The sequence below is a fragment of the Aristolochia californica genome, unplaced genomic scaffold, assembly GCF_029961685.1.
Source record: "Aristolochia californica isolate CCGP_79_NKW_82.1479 unplaced genomic scaffold, dmAriCali1.0.hap1 SCAF_2, whole genome shotgun sequence".
In the NCBI taxonomy this organism is placed as follows: Eukaryota; Viridiplantae; Streptophyta; class Magnoliopsida; order Piperales; family Aristolochiaceae; genus Aristolochia; species Aristolochia californica.
In genome coordinates, this window is record NW_027181881.1 from 50028291 (window position 1) to 50046723 (window position 18433).

General features: G+C 36.6%; 1 protein-coding gene across 1 annotated transcript; it reads right to left on the reverse strand.

The window, feature by feature from the left end:
* Positions 1 to 60: 60 nt before the first annotated feature.
* LOC137955393 (exocyst complex component SEC5A-like) lies at positions 61 to 18055 on the reverse strand. Its single transcript, XM_068802310.1, has 21 exons — positions 17550 to 18055; positions 15463 to 15620; positions 11631 to 11731; positions 11298 to 11492; positions 10985 to 11112; positions 9370 to 9528; positions 8909 to 9013; positions 8719 to 8793; positions 8474 to 8611; positions 4676 to 4867; positions 4421 to 4585; positions 4082 to 4208; positions 3789 to 3999; positions 3127 to 3242; positions 2767 to 2998; positions 2526 to 2616; positions 2174 to 2251; positions 1937 to 1993; positions 1308 to 1457; positions 960 to 1175; positions 61 to 508 (listed from the first exon to the last, which is right to left on the reverse strand). The coding sequence occupies exons 1-21, from the start codon at positions 17949 to 17951 to the stop codon at positions 296 to 298; spliced, it is 3309 nt and encodes a 1102-aa protein (XP_068658411.1). The 5' UTR covers positions 17952 to 18055; the 3' UTR covers positions 61 to 295.
* Positions 18056 to 18433: the final 378 nt, after the last annotated feature.

An 18433-nucleotide genomic window follows, 5' to 3' on the forward strand; every position in this document is an offset into this window, starting at 1 on the left:
CTATGGACAACAATATCTTTGCCAAGAGTAGATGTGGTGTAAGCATGATTTTGGACATTGAGGATGTACTGGACTGGAAGTAAGTGCTGCTTTCTGGAAATATAATGTGCAAGGTAAACCTAAAGATAAAACAAATTAGCAGATCAACAAAATTTACATAGCAATAAGCTCAAAAAATTTGTCTCATCCCCCAATAATTGAAATTTTAATAAATATACATAATAACAGCACACAGTTACACACTTGGGAAAAACAGGAGACGAGGAAAAAATATTTATAAGTACGAAGGATTCAATCATCTGCGCCTTTGCCGGGAGAAGCCTGGGGATCCAACGGCCTGTGTTCCCCGGCTATTTTTCGGAGAATCCACAGGCCCACGGAAGCTGTAAGCGGCTTTGGTGGATTCAGGAGGAACTGGGTCTGAAGGCTCGATAAAACATGCAATGTTAAGCCGAGTTCTCTCAAGTTCAGCTTGAAGCAGTTCACTGCTGTACTGCTGCGCCTGTGCCTGAACAAATAAGAAGTAATTCATAAATAGTTTCAAACAATGCAACATTCCCCATAAAATCAAGAATAGTACTAGTAATAATACAAAACAGAATGAATTCAAGTAGATGTCAGAAAAGCACAAGCTCCTAGATGCAGATTCCAGAAACAGGTGGACATCAGGTTTCCAAAAAAATTCTCATGGAGGGTTAGTAAGCTTTCAGATTCTTGTGTGGCATTTAATTAAACTAAATATATTCTAGTGAAATTCCAGTACGCATGCCCCTCTGATAAACTAACTGTTTGTCTATCTTTTGTGAATTCTTCAAGTTCTGAGGGGTCTGAGATGTTCTGGCAAATTTTTAGACATAATGGATAGGGTTTATCTCACATCCGTATCGAAGGACAATAAAGGATCCTTTAGTGCAGAAAGAAATCAGAAAACATAGGGCTCCAGGCATCAAGGAACTTACTATCAGATCATCTGGAGACATGGTCATGCCTTGCTGCCTCTCATCTGGCATCCCATCTTCGCTCCCTCGAGTAGGTCGACGCTGATGACCTGGATTCTCCAGAGTCTCAGGGGCACTTTCCGTTGCCTTCTCTAATAATGCTGCTCGTAGTGCCTTGAGTGCTTCGTAAGCGTCATGAGTGAAGTATGAGTTCAAAACAACCTCAAAATATTCAAGCTGCACAAAGAAATGATAATTGTAAGGCCACTCTATATAGCCTTTAAATTTACCTATTGAAGAACAACCTGATAAAAATTTGCTTTTGAATAAAGAGAAAAAAGTTAGGAAATGACTACGAGAACATTTCACCTCAAGCATGAGTTGACAGAAACCATTTGCATCCAAGGACTTAATTTCTTTGGCTTTTTTCTCCTGGAAAAGGCTGAGAAGCGTATCAATCAAGCCCTCCACAAGAAATCCCAGAGTCTTCTCCACCATAGGCTTTGCACCAGCAAAAACCTGAACCAAGATGCATGTATAAGATATGGAGGTTTCAAATCCTCTTTAGCTATTTCCTGAAGTGGGCTCCCTGTGCAGTGCACTTACTCTGATGTTACAGATAAATTACTCAGAATAAGAAAAATTCAAGATTTTTACAAAATACCGTTCTTTCTATTCACTTTCCCTTTGATTTTCCATCCGTGCATAATAATAGCATATTATTTAAAAAAACTAAATTAAGCAAGACAAGACAGCCAAAAGTTTTGAAACATTTCAGTAGCTTGAACAACTTGCAAGACAAGTACATGTCAGAAATTATCAACCAAATCTCAAAATACTAGTGATATATTTAAAAAAATACTAATCCCAAATCAATAACCTTTTTGTTCTCAATATATGACAAGAATCAAGAAAATACTCTCAACAAGGGAAACTTTGCATGACAACTGCAAGGAGGCAAATAAGAAATTGCATAAATAAGTCTGCCACAACTTTACCTCTGCATGGACAGCCACAAGCGTGAGAAGTAACTCTACTGCTGCATCTCGCACACCCTGAGTATAGAAGAGTATCATTAATAAATTCTCTCCAAAATGGAACCTTCTGCTGAAGAACCACACGGTTCTGGTGGTATTTTAATTTTCAGTTTCCAGAATTAGGTATAAGAATTGTATTTATAAAAATATTTGGGAAAAAGGCAACATCAACAACTTAAAACTTCTAAGTTTCCTTACTTTGACAATAGGTGCCCCACTCCATTGAACTCCAGCATCCAAGAGATAATTCACAGCTGAAGTTCTGACCAAGTTTGCCTGATGAGAAAACGTGAACCAAAATTTCAAAGCATAATAATCATGACTCTATGCCTCAGTGAAGAAACAATAATGAGGTTGAATTGCTAGAGAACCATTTGCAATTGGCCTATCTCTGTTCACTGAGTACTGATAATATGATTAACCAAACAAAAGTGGTTACTGACTCATGAAGCTGAATAGCGGTGCCTTAGAAGGAAAGTTTGCCACAACTACGTATTAAAACTAACACAAAGCAAGCAGTCTTTGAACAAATATGTTAACAAATCCACACCTTTGCACGAGTATACTGTTCAAGGATCTTTTCCTCAAGTGCTTCAAATGACAGCACCAAATCTTGTATATCAGGATCCACCTCCTCCTCTCTGAAGTTTCAAAAGAAACATAACTAATTTCATTAGCCACGTATCCTTTCAACTAACCTGTCCAGGAACTAGAAAATCAAAGCGTACAGGAATAAAAAAGGACTAATTATTGGCCTAGCCTCTAGTATCTTTTGGATTTAGAAAACCTACCTGGACTGTGACCAGATATGCTTGTACTTGTTGTACAACTCGTATGAAAGTTTATCTTTGCAATAACCAATGTTACTTAAGATTATGAGCAGCTTTTGATGAGAATCAGAAGTATCAATGACAGGCAGCACACCATTTCCCTCTGCCTCATATATATATCCATTTTGCCATTGAGAACCTTCTTTGGTAGACCTACTTTGTGAAAGGTCACCAGCAATCCATCCCAGATAACCTGCCATAATATATGTGGAATGAGGATGAAAGCTTTAGAAATCAGAAAAGAGAGAAGTACAAAACACAAACAGAAAGGACCAAAAATTAAACAAGAAAAGAGAAGCATGCTGCATGTGGAAAACCTACCAGCAAAATCAAGTAAACAATTTATGAATGCCAATCTAATGGACAACTGAATTTCTTGAACTTGTTCAAACATATCATCTGATTTTACCGCCTCAGACTTTAAATCCTGAATCATCCTATTTATACAAACAAAATGAATTCAGACAGGCTATATAGTAAAATAAGAATAACAAAATTCACAGCAACTCATAAGAAGTACCTTTCCCATCCCCTTGGACAAGTTTGCTCCATTTTGAAGCAATTTATCCAAAGATTTGATTCAACTTTCATCCGATTCTTCACATTATGTTTTTCTTGAGTATAAAATTATTACCTATTAGTTTATACCATTGTATATGCATAGAAGGTAATTGTGCAAACAATTTTTAAAAGATTTGTTCTTGTAATTAAAATTGAACTCTCGGGTTAAGGTCACAATTCTTTATTTTTCTTAAAAAATGGAAAAGTAAATAACAGATTAAGAATCTCTTCCCTAAAATTTTCCCAAAAATAAGTATAGAACATATCATTTTTTTCAATATTTTTTTTCTTTTTTTTGAATGTCTATTACAGACACACCTCTTTTTCCTCAGTGAAACTTGAAACAAAAACCTCAAGAACCCCACCCGAAAGCCCAATCCACCAACCAATGTTGTCATTAAACATCTGCATTAAACACATACCCACTGATCTGATCCACTGCTGAGCTTGTCATTGCACGGAATGCTAAAGGCAAAAATGATATTTTATAGGGAGATTTGTCCCTTTCAAGAACAGATACTGCAGCCCATAAATCATCCTTCGATATTTCCTCAGTTGTTGCTCGCATCCAAGAGCAAAGTCTTAAAACATAAATCTTTGTGACCTCTGAATGAAGCATGCGCAGAGTTCTGACTGGCACAGGATCAAGAAAATGCGGTCAGAATAAAGTAAACATTTCACCCAATCCAGGTGGAAAATCCAGGAAGGAAATTACCAGCATTTGGAGGACCAGCATCTTTCCCTTCAATAACTTGGCAAGCTTTAGATATTTCTTTAATGGCATTACTCATGAAGGGGGAAAGAATGTTGGACTCTTCAAGATCACGGAATGTGTGGTGAACCTTCATGTGAACAAAATAAAATATGTCAATTTAATTTAAGGAAAATTATAAAATTGAACTTTTTAAAATTATTTCTGTGGAACAAGCTCTTTCAAAGGTAGACGGGAGTGTAAAATAACAAGAAAGCAGCCAATTGTTAGTGGTTGACAACTCTTTTTTTTTTTTTTTTTTTTGAAAAGAAAGAACTGTACCAATAGGAAGAATGTATTCACCTTAACCTCAAAAATGGATATGGTACCCTGTACCATATCAGCTACTTCGTCAAGAGAATGGCTCGAGTATTTGACATCATTGACCTTATCCTCGGCCTTATTTGGATTATACTTAGCATTTGCTTCTGGATCAGGAAGTGTGTTGCCAGAAGCAACTTGTGAAGCCTGCTAATTTTGAGATGACTCAGAAAGATTAAAAAAATACATAAATAATTTTTTCCAGGAAAACTTGGTTTTAGAGCAAGCTAAAAACACCTTTGCAAACTTCCCACTGAACACAGAAAGTGACAATCTCCAGAATGCCGGCAGATGATGGATAAGAACAGCAGTTAACTGGCGAATATATCTTTCTCGCAGTACATCAACTTCTTCACCTGATAAATCCACCAATTGGGCATCTGCTGGCCCTGGTGACTCCCCCATAAGAACTGAAATGTCAACGTCTGACTGATAAGAAAGCATGAAACACGTTAGATATAGGTAATGCAACAATCAGCATCAAAATTGTTAAGTAGTATAATGTAGTTATTCACTTTAGTTCTCTTGCATTTTTCATAAGTAATCCTAAGGGCACTCTTATAATTTTCACCAAACCTCATAATACTTTTTTTTTTTTTTTGAAATAGTACTGAGTTATATTAAAAGGCTCCTAAGAGTAAAATTACAAGGAGGGGGAACCATCCCAAACAATGACAGATTGCAGGGATGTTCCAAGTTTAGCTAATCTATCAACCGAAGAATTGGTTGATCTAGGAATACAATTCCATGTACATGAAATAGTAGATACAATGTCTGATATAGAAGAAATGGTGGGCCAATGACGCCAAGGAGGGGACGCCGTGCTAGAGCACTAACTAATAACAACTCTGGAATCCCCTTCAATAAGCAACTTTCCATGAAAACGACCCTTGAAAATTTTTAATCCATGGAGAAGGACAGTCGCTTCAGCGGTGTGGGAGTCAGCAATGCCAATCGGCCCTGCATAGCAAACTTCATCAAATTATGCTCTTCAATGGCACAATGTGTCCGGGCATCTTTCACTGAGTACATTACAGTCATTAGTTCCTTCCTTGAAGTCAACTACAAACTTACCACGTGAAGTCTGTGAGTTAAGCAAGCATCATCGAAGTTCCTTTCCTTTTCAATTTGAGAAATTTAGTGTTACTCCTTTTTCTTTAACTCATTCAGATGTTTGGAGACCAATTCAAGTTCCTAGTATTACTCAATCAAAGTACTTTGTATTTGGTAACCTGGTTATTTTTAATGAAAGATCGATCTGAAATTTTTTCTATATTTGAATCCTTTTACTATATGGTTGAAACTCAATTCCAAAATAAAATTCAGGTCTTTCATTCTGAAATGCCAAAGAATATCTTTCCTTTCAGTTTCAACAATTTTGTCATAAAAAAATCATTGTTCATCAAACTTCATGTACTTGTACACCTCAACAAAATGGTGTAGTTGAAAGGAAAAACAAGCATTTATCAAAGGTTGTTCGTCTTTCACTGTCCATGAATGTCTCTCAATTTTACTAACCCTATGCTATATTGATTGCTTACTATCATATTAAACACAGACCCTCCAGTATTTTTGGTCATAAAACCCTATTTTCTTCCCTTTTAGCAACACAACACACCTTTTCCATTCCAACTCGAGTTTTTTGGTGTGTATATTTTGTTCGTAACTTCTTACCAAGAAAAACTAAATTTAACCCTAAATCTTCGAAGTGCATATTTTTAGGGTATTCAGAAAATTAAAAAGGGTATGTGTGCTATAGTCCCTCATTGCATAAGACTTTTGTGTCTACGGATGTGGCTTTTTTAAAGACCAGTCTTCTCAGCCATTCTATTCAAAGGTTCCTCCTCCTCCTCTTTCTCCAAGGTTTGAGAAGTCTACAGAGTGAACCCAACCACTTGAACCATTGAACCAGCATATTTTCCAACAGCCGGAGCAGCCACTACATCTTCCCTCCTCACCACTGGCCAACCTTTCACCTGCTCAACCCTGTTGATTGTGAGATTAGTAATACTCCCTCTTCTCCTATTGTTTTCGGTCCTCCCTTTGATACTCGTCCCATAGCTATTTGGAAGATTCTTAGTCCAAGGCTTCCACATCCTGTCCGATGTCTAATTTTATCTCGACTCATCGACTCTCCTCAAAAGTGTTGCATATTTCTTGCTGCCGTATCTTTTGTGTCTATTTCTAGAGATCATATTGAGGCTTTGAATCATTCAAGATGGAGAGTTGGGAGGAAAAGATCACAACCATGCATCACAATCATACAAGGGACCTGACTTTTTTGCCTAGTGGAAAGAAGCCTAAGAGATGTCGACAAATATTTAAAATCAAGCATAATCCAAATGGTTCAGTTGTTTGATTAAAATCTTGGTTGGTTGTTAAAGGCTTTACTCAAACTATGGAATTGATTATGAAGAAAATTTTTCTTCAGTTGCCAAACTCAAACTCTGTAAGACTCCTATCTCTATTACTACAAATTTAACTTTGTCTATTCATCAACTTGAAGTGAAAAATGTTTTCCCCAATGGTGACCTCCTTGAAGAAGTTTATGTAATCCAAGCACCTGGTTTTGTGGTCGAGGGGGAAAAAGTATGCAAACTTAACAACAAAATTATAGATTTAAGCAATCTTCTCGGGCATGATTTAACAAATTTAGCAAAGTGGTGTGGGTTTGGCTTTGAGAGATATGAGATGGACCATTCTGTTTTTTTTTTAAAACATGTTGTTAATGGTATTATTCATTTGGTTGTATATATTGATGATATCATTATCACGGGGAGTGATCAAAGGGGGATTTGCCAAATTAATAGGAGCCAGGTAAAGCTTTTCAAACTAAAGATCTTGGTATACAAAAATACTTTATGGACATCAAAATGTTAGAATCTCAACATAGCATAGTTTTGTGACAAAGGAAGTAGGTCTTAGATTTACTTGAAGAAACAGGAACATTGGTTGCGAACCTCTGGATACTCCCATGGATTAGAATGTGAAGTTATGTGCTGCATTAAGTAATGATGAAGTAGATGTTGGTAAGTTTCAAAGGTTGGTTGGGAAACTAATCAATTTAAGAGTTACATGACCAAACATCTCTTTTGTTGTTCATGTCATCAATCAATTCATGCACAAGTCTCAAGTCTCACATTGGCATGCATTGGAAAGAGTATTGAGGTATTTAAAACTAAGTCAAAGGCTGTTATATAAGAACCATGGTCACCTTAACATTAAAGGTTTTCTTGATGCAGTTTGAGCCAAATCACCTAATGGTAGGCAAGTTCACTTCTAGCTATTGTACAACTGATGGAGGTAACTTAGTGACCAAGAAGCAAAATGTGGGGGTTGATCTAGTGCGGAAGCTGAGTATAGAGTCATGGCACATGTAATGAGTTTAATGAGGTCTTTACTCATAGAACGGGCTCATAGCAAAAATTCCTATGCAACTTCTTCGTGACGACCAAGCAACCATTCAAATAGCTACGAGTCCAATCTTCCATAAGAGAACAAAACACATTGAAATTGACTACCACTTTATCAAAGAAAAGTTCAGAGATGAAATATTTGCACGCAATACATTTTCTCAAATAGTCAACTGGGAGATATTTTCACCAAAGCAATTTCAGGTCTACTTTAGCAATCATGATCCAAGCTTGGTGTGTTTGATGTATTTACAACACCAGCTTGAGGGTGAGTGTTAAGAAGTATAATTTAGTTATTCACTTTAATTCTCTTGTATTGTTCATACATAGCCCTAAGGGCACTCTTGTAATTTTTATCAAACCTCATAATATAAATATATTTTAGAGATAAGATCGCCCCATTCATGACCTCAGGTAGGAGCTCCTCAACATGCACTCTCTTTGAGCTTCTTCTCCACTTGTATTCTCTTTCAATCTCTCACCCTAGTTATCACTCATCTCTCTTCGCTCTTCTCTCTTCTCTTCCTTCTTCTTCTTCTCCACTCAACACCTTAAGATTATGACACCCTAGAATCTAACAAAAAATATCAAGAACAATGGACAAATGAATTACAGCACTTACAGACGTGTTTGAATCTTGCTGCATCTGCCTCCACCTGGCATTAGATAGAACTCGCTCTCGGAGGTCATTATGCAATGCTTCCATTCGTGCTTCATGTTCTGTCGTGCACCTTTCTAGCAAACCTCGAATCCTGCGATTCTGTCAAGAGGGAAAAGAAAGTAGAATGTCAAAATAGAACCTGAACTACTTGTACAGCAGGAACAAAATTTTGCTTTACTTTTGCATGTGTTTGTATCTTTCCGAACCTGTATATTCAGGTAATGCCACACAGGATCTGACTCAGGTTCCAACTCTAACAAAAGCCTCACTGTGTTTTCAAGCTAGAGTAAGCAAGAAGCGAGATTATTGATAAGTCAGCAAGTTTATTTTAATGGCAGCATATCTGGAGTTTAAATCGATTTGATATTTATTCAACCACATTATCAAACTTCTTACTTCTGCAAGCTCGATCTGTGGATCTTCCATAGACTTGTATAGCATGGCTCGGAACTCCTGCATCACCTTTTCGACCTCTTCAACCACACGTTTTAATATTCCCACCTGATTTTTCATTTTTTGGAAAACAATGAAAAATGAGGATTTATAAAGAAAACCATGAAAGATTAGAATTTACATCTCATGAAGGACCAGGGTTTTTAAGTAGAACCCAAAAATATTTTATGAACTAATGTGGAAGAAGTCTTTTTTAAGTGTCTACATAAATTCCTCAAAAAAATAAGTGTCTACTTAAAAAATAAAATTACAGACAGTGAAACACACATACAATAAGCAAGTTCAAAGACAACCATCTAACTGTTCTGACTAGTTAGAGACTACTAAAATAACATCCATTCCGTCATCAGAATAAATGGCTGAACAAATAGACAAATAAACCTAAGAGGAAGATTGTTACATACATGAGAAGGCAAACCAATTGACTTTGCTTTTTTATATTCCCTAACAGCTAAATCATATTCCCCCTTACTAATGCTGCCTCTGATAGCACTAGGCAAATTGAATAATGTTCTGAACCTTTGCAGCATCCCTTGAACAGATCTGATTTTTTCAGCTTGTGCCTGCATTGGGGCCATTTACATAAGACAAATTAACTAATAAATAACACACCATCATAATCAGAGATTTCTACTAACTAGATTGAGGTGTGCACCATTTTTACACAACTAAGGGTAATAGCTATTTATCAGTAAAATTCTGAATGGATGAGCGGATAGGAGATGTTTCATAGCCTTTGTCTATTCCAAATTTTTTTCAGTTTCCTAGAGATCCTCAAATTATGGTTTCCTCCTCTTCCGCTGTTGGGGGTTAGAACCTAAATTTGAGGAGGGATCTTAATGATCAGGAAGCTGCAGAAACAGCCGGCTTAATCTCCTTCTTCAAAACACTTTTGTTACAAGAGAGGATCAAGATGAGTCGGTTTGGAAATTCTGCTCTTCCAGTCTGTCTTCAGTTTCCTCTTTTTATGGAAAGAATATAATCATGGATACCCAGTGTCATCAAGCATTTGGTTTGGTCTTCACTGGTTCCCCCAAAGGTTAAGTATTTTCCTTGGTGTGCATCAAAGAAGAAAATTTTACTTGTGAAAAATTTAGTAGGGGTCAATAGGTTCAAAATTCTGAATGTATAGTTTTGGAATGATGTTTCTGATTACCATTTTTTACTCACTACCCTTTTGCTTTTTCAGTTTGGAATGACATGCTCAAAAAAATTTCCTTGAACTCCTGTTTCCTTTCTTCTTCCCTAGATTTTAATGTTTCAGATAATGAAACAACCACTCCCACATTTGGGGAAGCACCTTTTGTTACAATTGTCTGGGCCATTTGGGAAGCAAGGAACAGTAGGACCTTTTAAGGAAAGACTATATCCATTGGCAGTGTTATTGAATGGATAATTCATTTTACTCGATCTCTGGTAAGCAAATAAATGCTGTTCCCTCCATAGGGCAGTCTTCACATATCACTGGCGCATGCTTCAGTTGTTTTTGGTCTCTCCCCCTCTCTATCAAGAGAGATGGTTGAAGCTCAATTTTGACAGTAATTCTACAAGTAATCTGGGCCCTGTAGGAGAAGGTGTCTTTCAAGATCATTCAGGTATGGTTCTTTGTGTTTATTCTGCCCCTTTGAAGTGTGTGACTCTACAGGGCAAAATTTCATGCTCTTCTCCTTGATTTAAGGCTCTATAAGCAGTTCTTCTCGCCACATCATTTTGGAAGGAGATTCAACTGTGGTGATTAGGTGGCTTACATTTTCAGTTAGGCAGTTACTCCATTACTATGGTAAAATTTGTTCTATTTATCAGGAAATTTCATTTATCAGGAATCATGTTGTAAGAAGTGCTGATAGCATTGCTGATTCTTTAGCATGATCTGGGTTTTCTTTGCAGCAATTAATTCCCATTGGATATCGGCAACTTTGGGGTTAATTCTGCTCTCTTGTTGTATTTTCCCTTGCATTTTCTTTCTCTTAAAATATTTCTATCTTTTCTTCTAAAAAAATAGCTATTTGCTTCCCGTACCTGTCTCTCCAATAGGGGTTCCAAAGCTCTTATTGCAATCGAAGTGACGCTCTGTATAGCATTGAACAAGTGTGTAGTTCCAGCACCTTCTGGATCTTGCTCTATCCTGTTCAGTTTCGACTCAATATCTGAAAAAAACTATATTTTCTCAGTTAAAATCACTAAAGCAAATATCATCCAATTGGTTGCCTTGAAGTGAATGTGTGACTTGCTTCAGCTCAAAGCCCAGATGTGCCAATTCAAAGAACACAATCCTCAAATCAAACTCATCACAAAAAATAACATATAGCTGATATCAAAAGTACTAGCTTACCATCAATTGTTGTTTTACAAGAGATGAAACAATCAAAATTTTCTTTGACTAATTGCTTCTTCTGCTGCGTTCTTCCCCTCAGATCAGTCTTTAAAGCAAGGGCACCAGACTCCAGATCTGCTGCACTTGTGTCATAATGGACCCTAGAGAGAAACAGCTTTGGCTCAAATTTATCAGAGTAGAAGTTCAGCTTCTCTGCAAGATGCAAGAGTCGAAAGTGGAATTATAAAAAGAACAAAAAAAAGTAAAAGAATAACTCTTTTTCTAGAGATGCAAAGAAAAAATACTAGAAGAAAAATGAAAAGAGGAAAAGAAAGATATGGACGGACGTACCACGAATATTTGAATCTAGACTTTCTAGCTTTTCTATAGAAATAGCTGGTGAGCTGTCTGAAGCATCAGTTATCAATGTCAATGATCTGCTATCTATTATCCTGTCCATACAAATATATCAAGTTACAAGTAATTGAAAAAAAAAAGCTCAGAGAGGAGACTTTAAAAGTTTTGTGCAGTATGTGGTGACAGCAAAAAGAATATGATGATTTCGCCCTGAATTTTGGGGCTTTAAACCATTTCTTCTTTTCTTTTTCTTTTTAATCTTCTCTCCTTCTTTTTTAGCAGTAAAAACGACACAATGCCCAAACAAACAAAGAAAAGCACTTCAGAAATGAAAGCTTAACCATCATTCAGAAAACACACCACACACACAAAAGAACGCAATCATTATCATGAAATAGTCATGAGATGCCATATGTAGAAGTCAAATATACCTTGTTCCTTGAATAAAGACATCATTACTCAAATCCCCACACCCCCACCTCCCCCCACCCCCAAAAAAAAGAGTAGATGAAACATAACTTTATAAGTTGCACACTAGTAAATCCAATAAAGAAAAACATAAAGAAGCCAATACAGGAGATGTAGTCAGTTTACTGCTTTACTTTCTCTTCTGCAAAAGGGAGTTCAAGTACAATCATTCTTCAGTAGTATGCCTAAGACTTCCTTTGGGAATATTGGATCAAAGAAGCTACAGAGTCTTAATTGACAAAATTTTCTTGAAGATGACGATTTTGTTTAAGTAAAGAAGAATGGATATAAGCCAAGATACAAAAAATTAACTAAAAAGCTACAAGAGGAAATATTCACAATCTGATTGGACACCAACCCCTCCTTGGCAAGCCTGTCCACCTCATTGTCTGCCTAGCAATGAACATGGGCTAAGAAACTTCTCAGTCTTAAACATTGTCTTGAGTAAAATACAGTAGAATTACTTATTCAAAAAAAAAAACATTGGAATTAAAGCATCATGGCATAGTTTTATTCTAGAGTAAGCTTTGGAGCAGAAAAATACATTGGAATATTCAAGATCAGATCCTGTTAATTACTCATTTTCAAATACAGAGGACACCTAAATATTGGATTTTCTTTTAAAATGTAGGTCTAACTTAACCAACAAAATATTGGACAGCAATATGCCCAAAGACATTTAGGCCCTTTCTGTTCATGGAAACTTGGGGGGGGGGGAAGGGGGAGGGGGATCTTCGCATCCCTTCAGTGAACCAGTTCCCAGTGTTAGATCCCAATAAATATATAATGACAGTACACCTTTCAAGGATGATTGATAATGGGAATGACAACAAATACCTAGTAGTCTCCAAGTATATTGCAGTCAATTAGAAGATTCCTCCTTCCTGACAGATATAAAAAATACCAACAATAACAATAATGATTCTCAATTTTCTGAAAAAGTCACGAAAGATTTAAGTGGGGATGGCAGATTTACCCTATAACCTGTTGTGACTTCTAATGCTTTACACATCAGCTTAAAAAAGATGGAATAAAATTTGTTTACCCATTTAAAAAAATTCAGATAAGATTATGCACTTACCATTATACCATATATTAAACAGGACATACATGGATAATGGGTAATCCATGCCCAATTACCCTAGTAATTGATTATGTTGAGGGTAATGCTGTAATTCTAAACCCAATATAACATTTCAAAAAAAAATTCTAACCCCAATATATTAATTCAATTATATTTCTTGAGTGTAAATGTCATAGCACTTTTTAAGATAATTAGTAAAAGATTGATTAATTATATTTTAATTAACACTCTTAAAAGTTCATACAATTTATAATGTATTTTGTGAATTTTAAATTTGTTTAAATTTTTTAAGTAAACTTGTTCGTTTACTCTGCTTAAATTGGGTAATTGGGAAAATAAATGGGTAATGGAACACTTTTTAAATGGTTTAACTAAAATAGGTAAAGGAATAAAATAAACAAAATAAAGTAACAGAATAGCCATGCCATATTGTTTTTACCCATTTATGGGCCTAGATTTAAGAAGGAAAGAAAAAATATCATTAAAAGAAAAGAAAAATGCATGGTTTCAAGGAGCAAAAGCATACACAAACCATACAAAGGATAGGGCCAACAAGGGGAAGGAGGTCTCGTCAATGAGGTCAAAGAGGCTTCACTCCTAGTCCAACTCAGCCAAATGACAGTTTCACTAAAAATGATACTATTTAAAGATAAAGAACATCTTCAAATTACATGATTTAATTTACACAATTCATTGGAATCTCCAATTCAACAAGTGATCAAGTCACTTGAACTTGAGACAGGCAATCCATAAAAGACTTAAAATACAACATTTTTTCCATAATATGAATATTTTTGCCTTTTTAAAGGAATGGTGTACTCCCATTTTTATTTCTTATATTATTAGTAACAATGTAAGTTTTTATATGAAAATGACATAATAAGAATTGTTATTATTATCATTATTGAGATCACCATCGCTACCAATGTCATCATTCAAAAAAATCCCATTTCCATTCTTTATAAACTCTTTTTCTATTATTAGTAGTAAAGGTGTAAGTTTTTATTTTCTATCAACATCATCATTCAAAAATAATTAAGAATGTTATAATCAAAAAGAAAAATAATTATTGTCACCACTATTGTCAATATTTTTGTCATTCCTATCATTGTTATATCATCAATATCAGCATGCCTCACATGGTGATAGGCATACATTTATTCATATTTGCCCCAACTTTATACGGAGTGTTCATGGGAAGATCCTTACCTTGAACAAGCTAAGGAGAAAAGGTACTGTAGTCAATTGTAGTCTTTGCAGGCAATTTGGCACTCACTATCGGACCATTAATAATCCACTACTTCATTGTCCCTACACTTGGAGAATTTGCGAGCACTTTCTAAACAAGTTTGGAATGAGGTCTAGGTTCCCTACTCCTTTAGAGAATGCATGACCCAATGTGCCTTCATTTCCTTCCCCAGAATTGACAAAATCCTTTTGATAACTTGTCTAAGTAGATATACCTTGGGGAATGTAGCTGGAAAGGAATAAAAGATCTATCAAGGGAAAAGAAGCCCTATTAACAGTGTCACTGAAAAGATCTCCCATATAATTTTGTGAGTAAGCAGCCTTTTCGAGGATCTCTCTCTCTCTCTCTCTCTCTCTCTCTCTCTCTCTTGGTGTGGCTGATTCTACCGCAGCTGAGCTACTTGTTCTAAGGTATTTCATTCAAGCATTAGTGGATATCTAATTATTGAAAGAGAGTCAAAAGCGGTCATAAATTGGTGTAAGAATGATCTTGATCCCCCATGGCAGCATTGGTATGTCTTTAATGAGATACAAGACCTACCTTTAAATTAAAGATCAGAATGATTTCATATTTCTCACTCTGTTAATTGTATTGTTGAATCTTTTGCTAAGGAGTAAGCCCATCAATATCTAGCTTTAAGAGGCACCCCCCCTTTCCTTCTTTGCGTTTCCTTTGCCCTTGGGCTTAACAAATCACTCTTTCTCAAAAAAAATATTTTCCTTAACTTCAATGTATTCCATATTTCTCTTCTACCATCTTTCTTATGCAAAGACAAAGAATGAGCTAGACAAAACACCTCCACAGAAGTAGGTTCAATAAAAATAGAATTTTCCAACATAGACTATGGAATTATATACTGTCATGGGAAGTATAGATTTGTACTTATTGAAGAAGAGTTCACTTAAGGGTGTGAAGAAGATAAAATAAAAAGCAGGGAATGAATTCCTATATATACTTTAACCACTCATTTAATCATAATCTAGAAAGAGAAAGGAAAGAGTGCTAAAAGATTTCAATGAGCTTACCCTAATCCAAGTGGATCTATAGATTCCATGCCTCGAGTTAACGACTGTGTATGGGTAATACCTTTCTGACCTGGTGCTGGTGCCGGTGCCCTCCGATCAAAGTTTAGAGGTACAGGTATAGATCTTGTCTCACGCATTTCCCTAACCCGGCGAGCAAGCTGCACAGCAAATAAAGGCAATCAAGAACTCTTTCACCAATATAAATTATAAAAACAACATTTGAATTGAATACAATTTTGTACATGTAACAATAAATGAAAAAGTTATCAGATATACCACTAAAGATTTCTACGTAAATGTCATAGTTACATACTGCACTACTGCAGTTAAAAGCATCCTTGTTTTCTTGTTTTCTTTTTCGTTTTTCCATTTTCAATGAGTTGTACTTTATGGCATATGATTACAGAAAACGAGTATAGAATTAAACAAACTCAACGACTAGAATAAGAATTCTCCTTTTTTCTCCTATAATATTGATGATTTCATTCAGAAAGTGAGGAAATAATAGAACAATGATCACAGATAGCTAGCTGAGGAGGCATAGACAAGAAATCATGAGCAAAAAAGCAGACCATACACAACAAGGAGTTGGACAGTAGTCCCATCACTTGCTATCTTATCAACAAGACAATTAGCAGAGCCAGAAGTAAGATATAACAAAATTGAAATATCTTTGACAAAAAGTAGGAACTCTTCAAAGATATACTACTGACACCAAGTGGACCTGTAATTTCAAGCAACATCCCAACAACTTTTGAATCTTCTTTTCATCTAGTAGGCTGAATAATATTTTGCTGAAAATTCACAAGCCTTGAAGGAGAACTCTGTTTCGGCCTCTCTTGAATCTAAGTTACCAAATAAACCATCTTAACTAGCTCATAGGTTTCAATACCACCAAGTCGCAATCAATTATTCGAATAGACAAAACATTGGAATCCTATGACAGAAAATTTTCAGGAACAGTCAATGGGCTAATAGGTCAACTACTCAGACATATCAGTTTTAAGATTGGCTTGGACAACATCGACAACAGCAAAAAAAGAACTCCTGCTCTCCGATGGTGCATCCTCCAAGAAAAAACCTGATTGAATTCCATCATACATAAAATAAAGCAAATCAAAGGAGATGTATAACCTTATCCTGCAGACAAGTAACTTCACTGGCCTAGACAAGATCCTTCACTTACCAAGGAAGCCCCCTCAAAGACCATACATATGTTCTCAGGAGTCTCCTGAATCCAACAAAAGGAGCAATTGAACTTTTGAGGATGCAACTCACCGAAACTGATATGCCTGCCATCCTCCAGCAATTCTATTCCTCAAGATTTTCTCAGAAATGAGGAACCCACTGATGTTCAGTGAGACTCGTTAATTTAAGTTGGGGGAAATTATGAAACTTTAGCTGTTAATGGATTAAAACTGTGAAAGAAGGGATTTTTCTACACCTTGACCAATCATCTAACTTAATGAGTTATCCAGTTTATGAAGGATAGACCAAACAACCCAACTTGAATAGAGGTTGCTGTCTTGCCTGAGCAGCATTTTTACCAAGGTTCTAGGAGGATTCCCCTCCAATTTCATTAACAATAACAATTCTCAATGTTCCCAGGACCTTATTTATCTTCATGTAAGACGAAATTTAATGATTGTCATGTTTGGAAAGCTTTAAAAAAAATGGGATAACATAGGCAGCTCCATTTTTGTTTACAAACAACGCAGTTGAGAGGAAAAAAGCATGAAACAGCATTTCAATTCCGAAAACACTGTACGGAAGTAAGTGAATCTAACAGGCCAACTCAAATTTATGAATGTACATTTTCTTAATTAAAGACGATTTACTTCGCAGGAAATCATCTTTGTCACGACAGACTTCTAAATAGTTTCAAACTATAAGCAACCAACATCTTCAGTCGGTCATTTCTGGAATGCAACCCAGTGCCTACCATCATTTATTCGTTTACAAGGTATACATTAAGTAGAACACGATACATAATTGATCAGTAAGCAGCACCGTACTACGCAACGCCAAGGACCAAAACAACACGAAATAGCCAACAAGATCAATTTTCAGACACACCGGCGACGTACCTCTGCCTCATCAACGCGCTTCCAGCAATCCGGCTCAGAACCATCCCAACCTAAGTCGACAGCATCATCCTTGCTGCCCCTCCGCTGGGACCGATTCTTGGCCGCAAGGCTTTGATCTTTCGAGGAGTCCTCATCCCCGGAGGATATACTAAGCAATTCAACATCCGAATCTTCATCGTCCTCGGTTCCCCTACGAGGTGGATTCTTCTGACTGTGCGGAGGGTTTTTAGCATTTGGATTCGCCCTCCCCTGTTCCTTCACAGAGGAAGGAGGTGGAGGGGGTCGAAGGAGATTGACAACCGGCTTGGAGGGGCGCTTGTAATTGACGTCACGTTGGGCTTGCTCCTTCAAGGCCATCTGAAGGAGCTCGTCTTCGTCCAACTCTTCGCTGTCGCTCGACATTTTTCTCTGTTCTAGCACTGCTCTCTGGTTTGATTTTTCTCGGATGGAATAATGTGGTGTGATCGTGTCAATCAGAACGAGGCGGAGAGAGAATTGTCTGCATTGTTCGATACGAGAGAAGAGCGAGTGAGATGGGCAGATGCGTACGTGCGAAGAGTGTGAACGAGTCTGCGGTTCCTATCCGTGTGAACCCAAGGGGCCGCATGGCCGGCCATATACGACTGCGAGGGATTCGCATCGGTCACAGAAGCGGGTCATGACTGCAGGGGTTGGGTCATGGGATATGGTTCGAGCTGATAAGGACATAAGGTAGCCTCAGCCCATTCCCTCTAACAATTAATAAATTTTAACCAATCTTATAAAACCTAACATAGAGAGATGATTAGATGTTTAACTCGATGATGATATTATTTTACATCATAATTTTTTAGCAAAACAATAATTAAAATAATTACTAAATATAAATTTAGAACCGTATAAAT

Coding starts and splice junctions, on each gene's coding strand:
- LOC137955393 (XM_068802310.1), bottom strand. CDS start 17,951: ATGTCGAGCGACAGCGAAGAGTTGGACGAAGACGAGCTCCTTCAGATG. Junction 3,243..3,788: donor GCAGTGGATCAGATCAGTGG/GTATGTGTTTAA, acceptor TTGTATAAATAG/GATGATTCAGGATTTAAAGT. Junction 1,176..1,307: donor TCTGTCAACTCATGCTTGAG/GTGAAATGTTCT, acceptor TTCTTTGTGCAG/CTTGAATATTTTGAGGTTGT.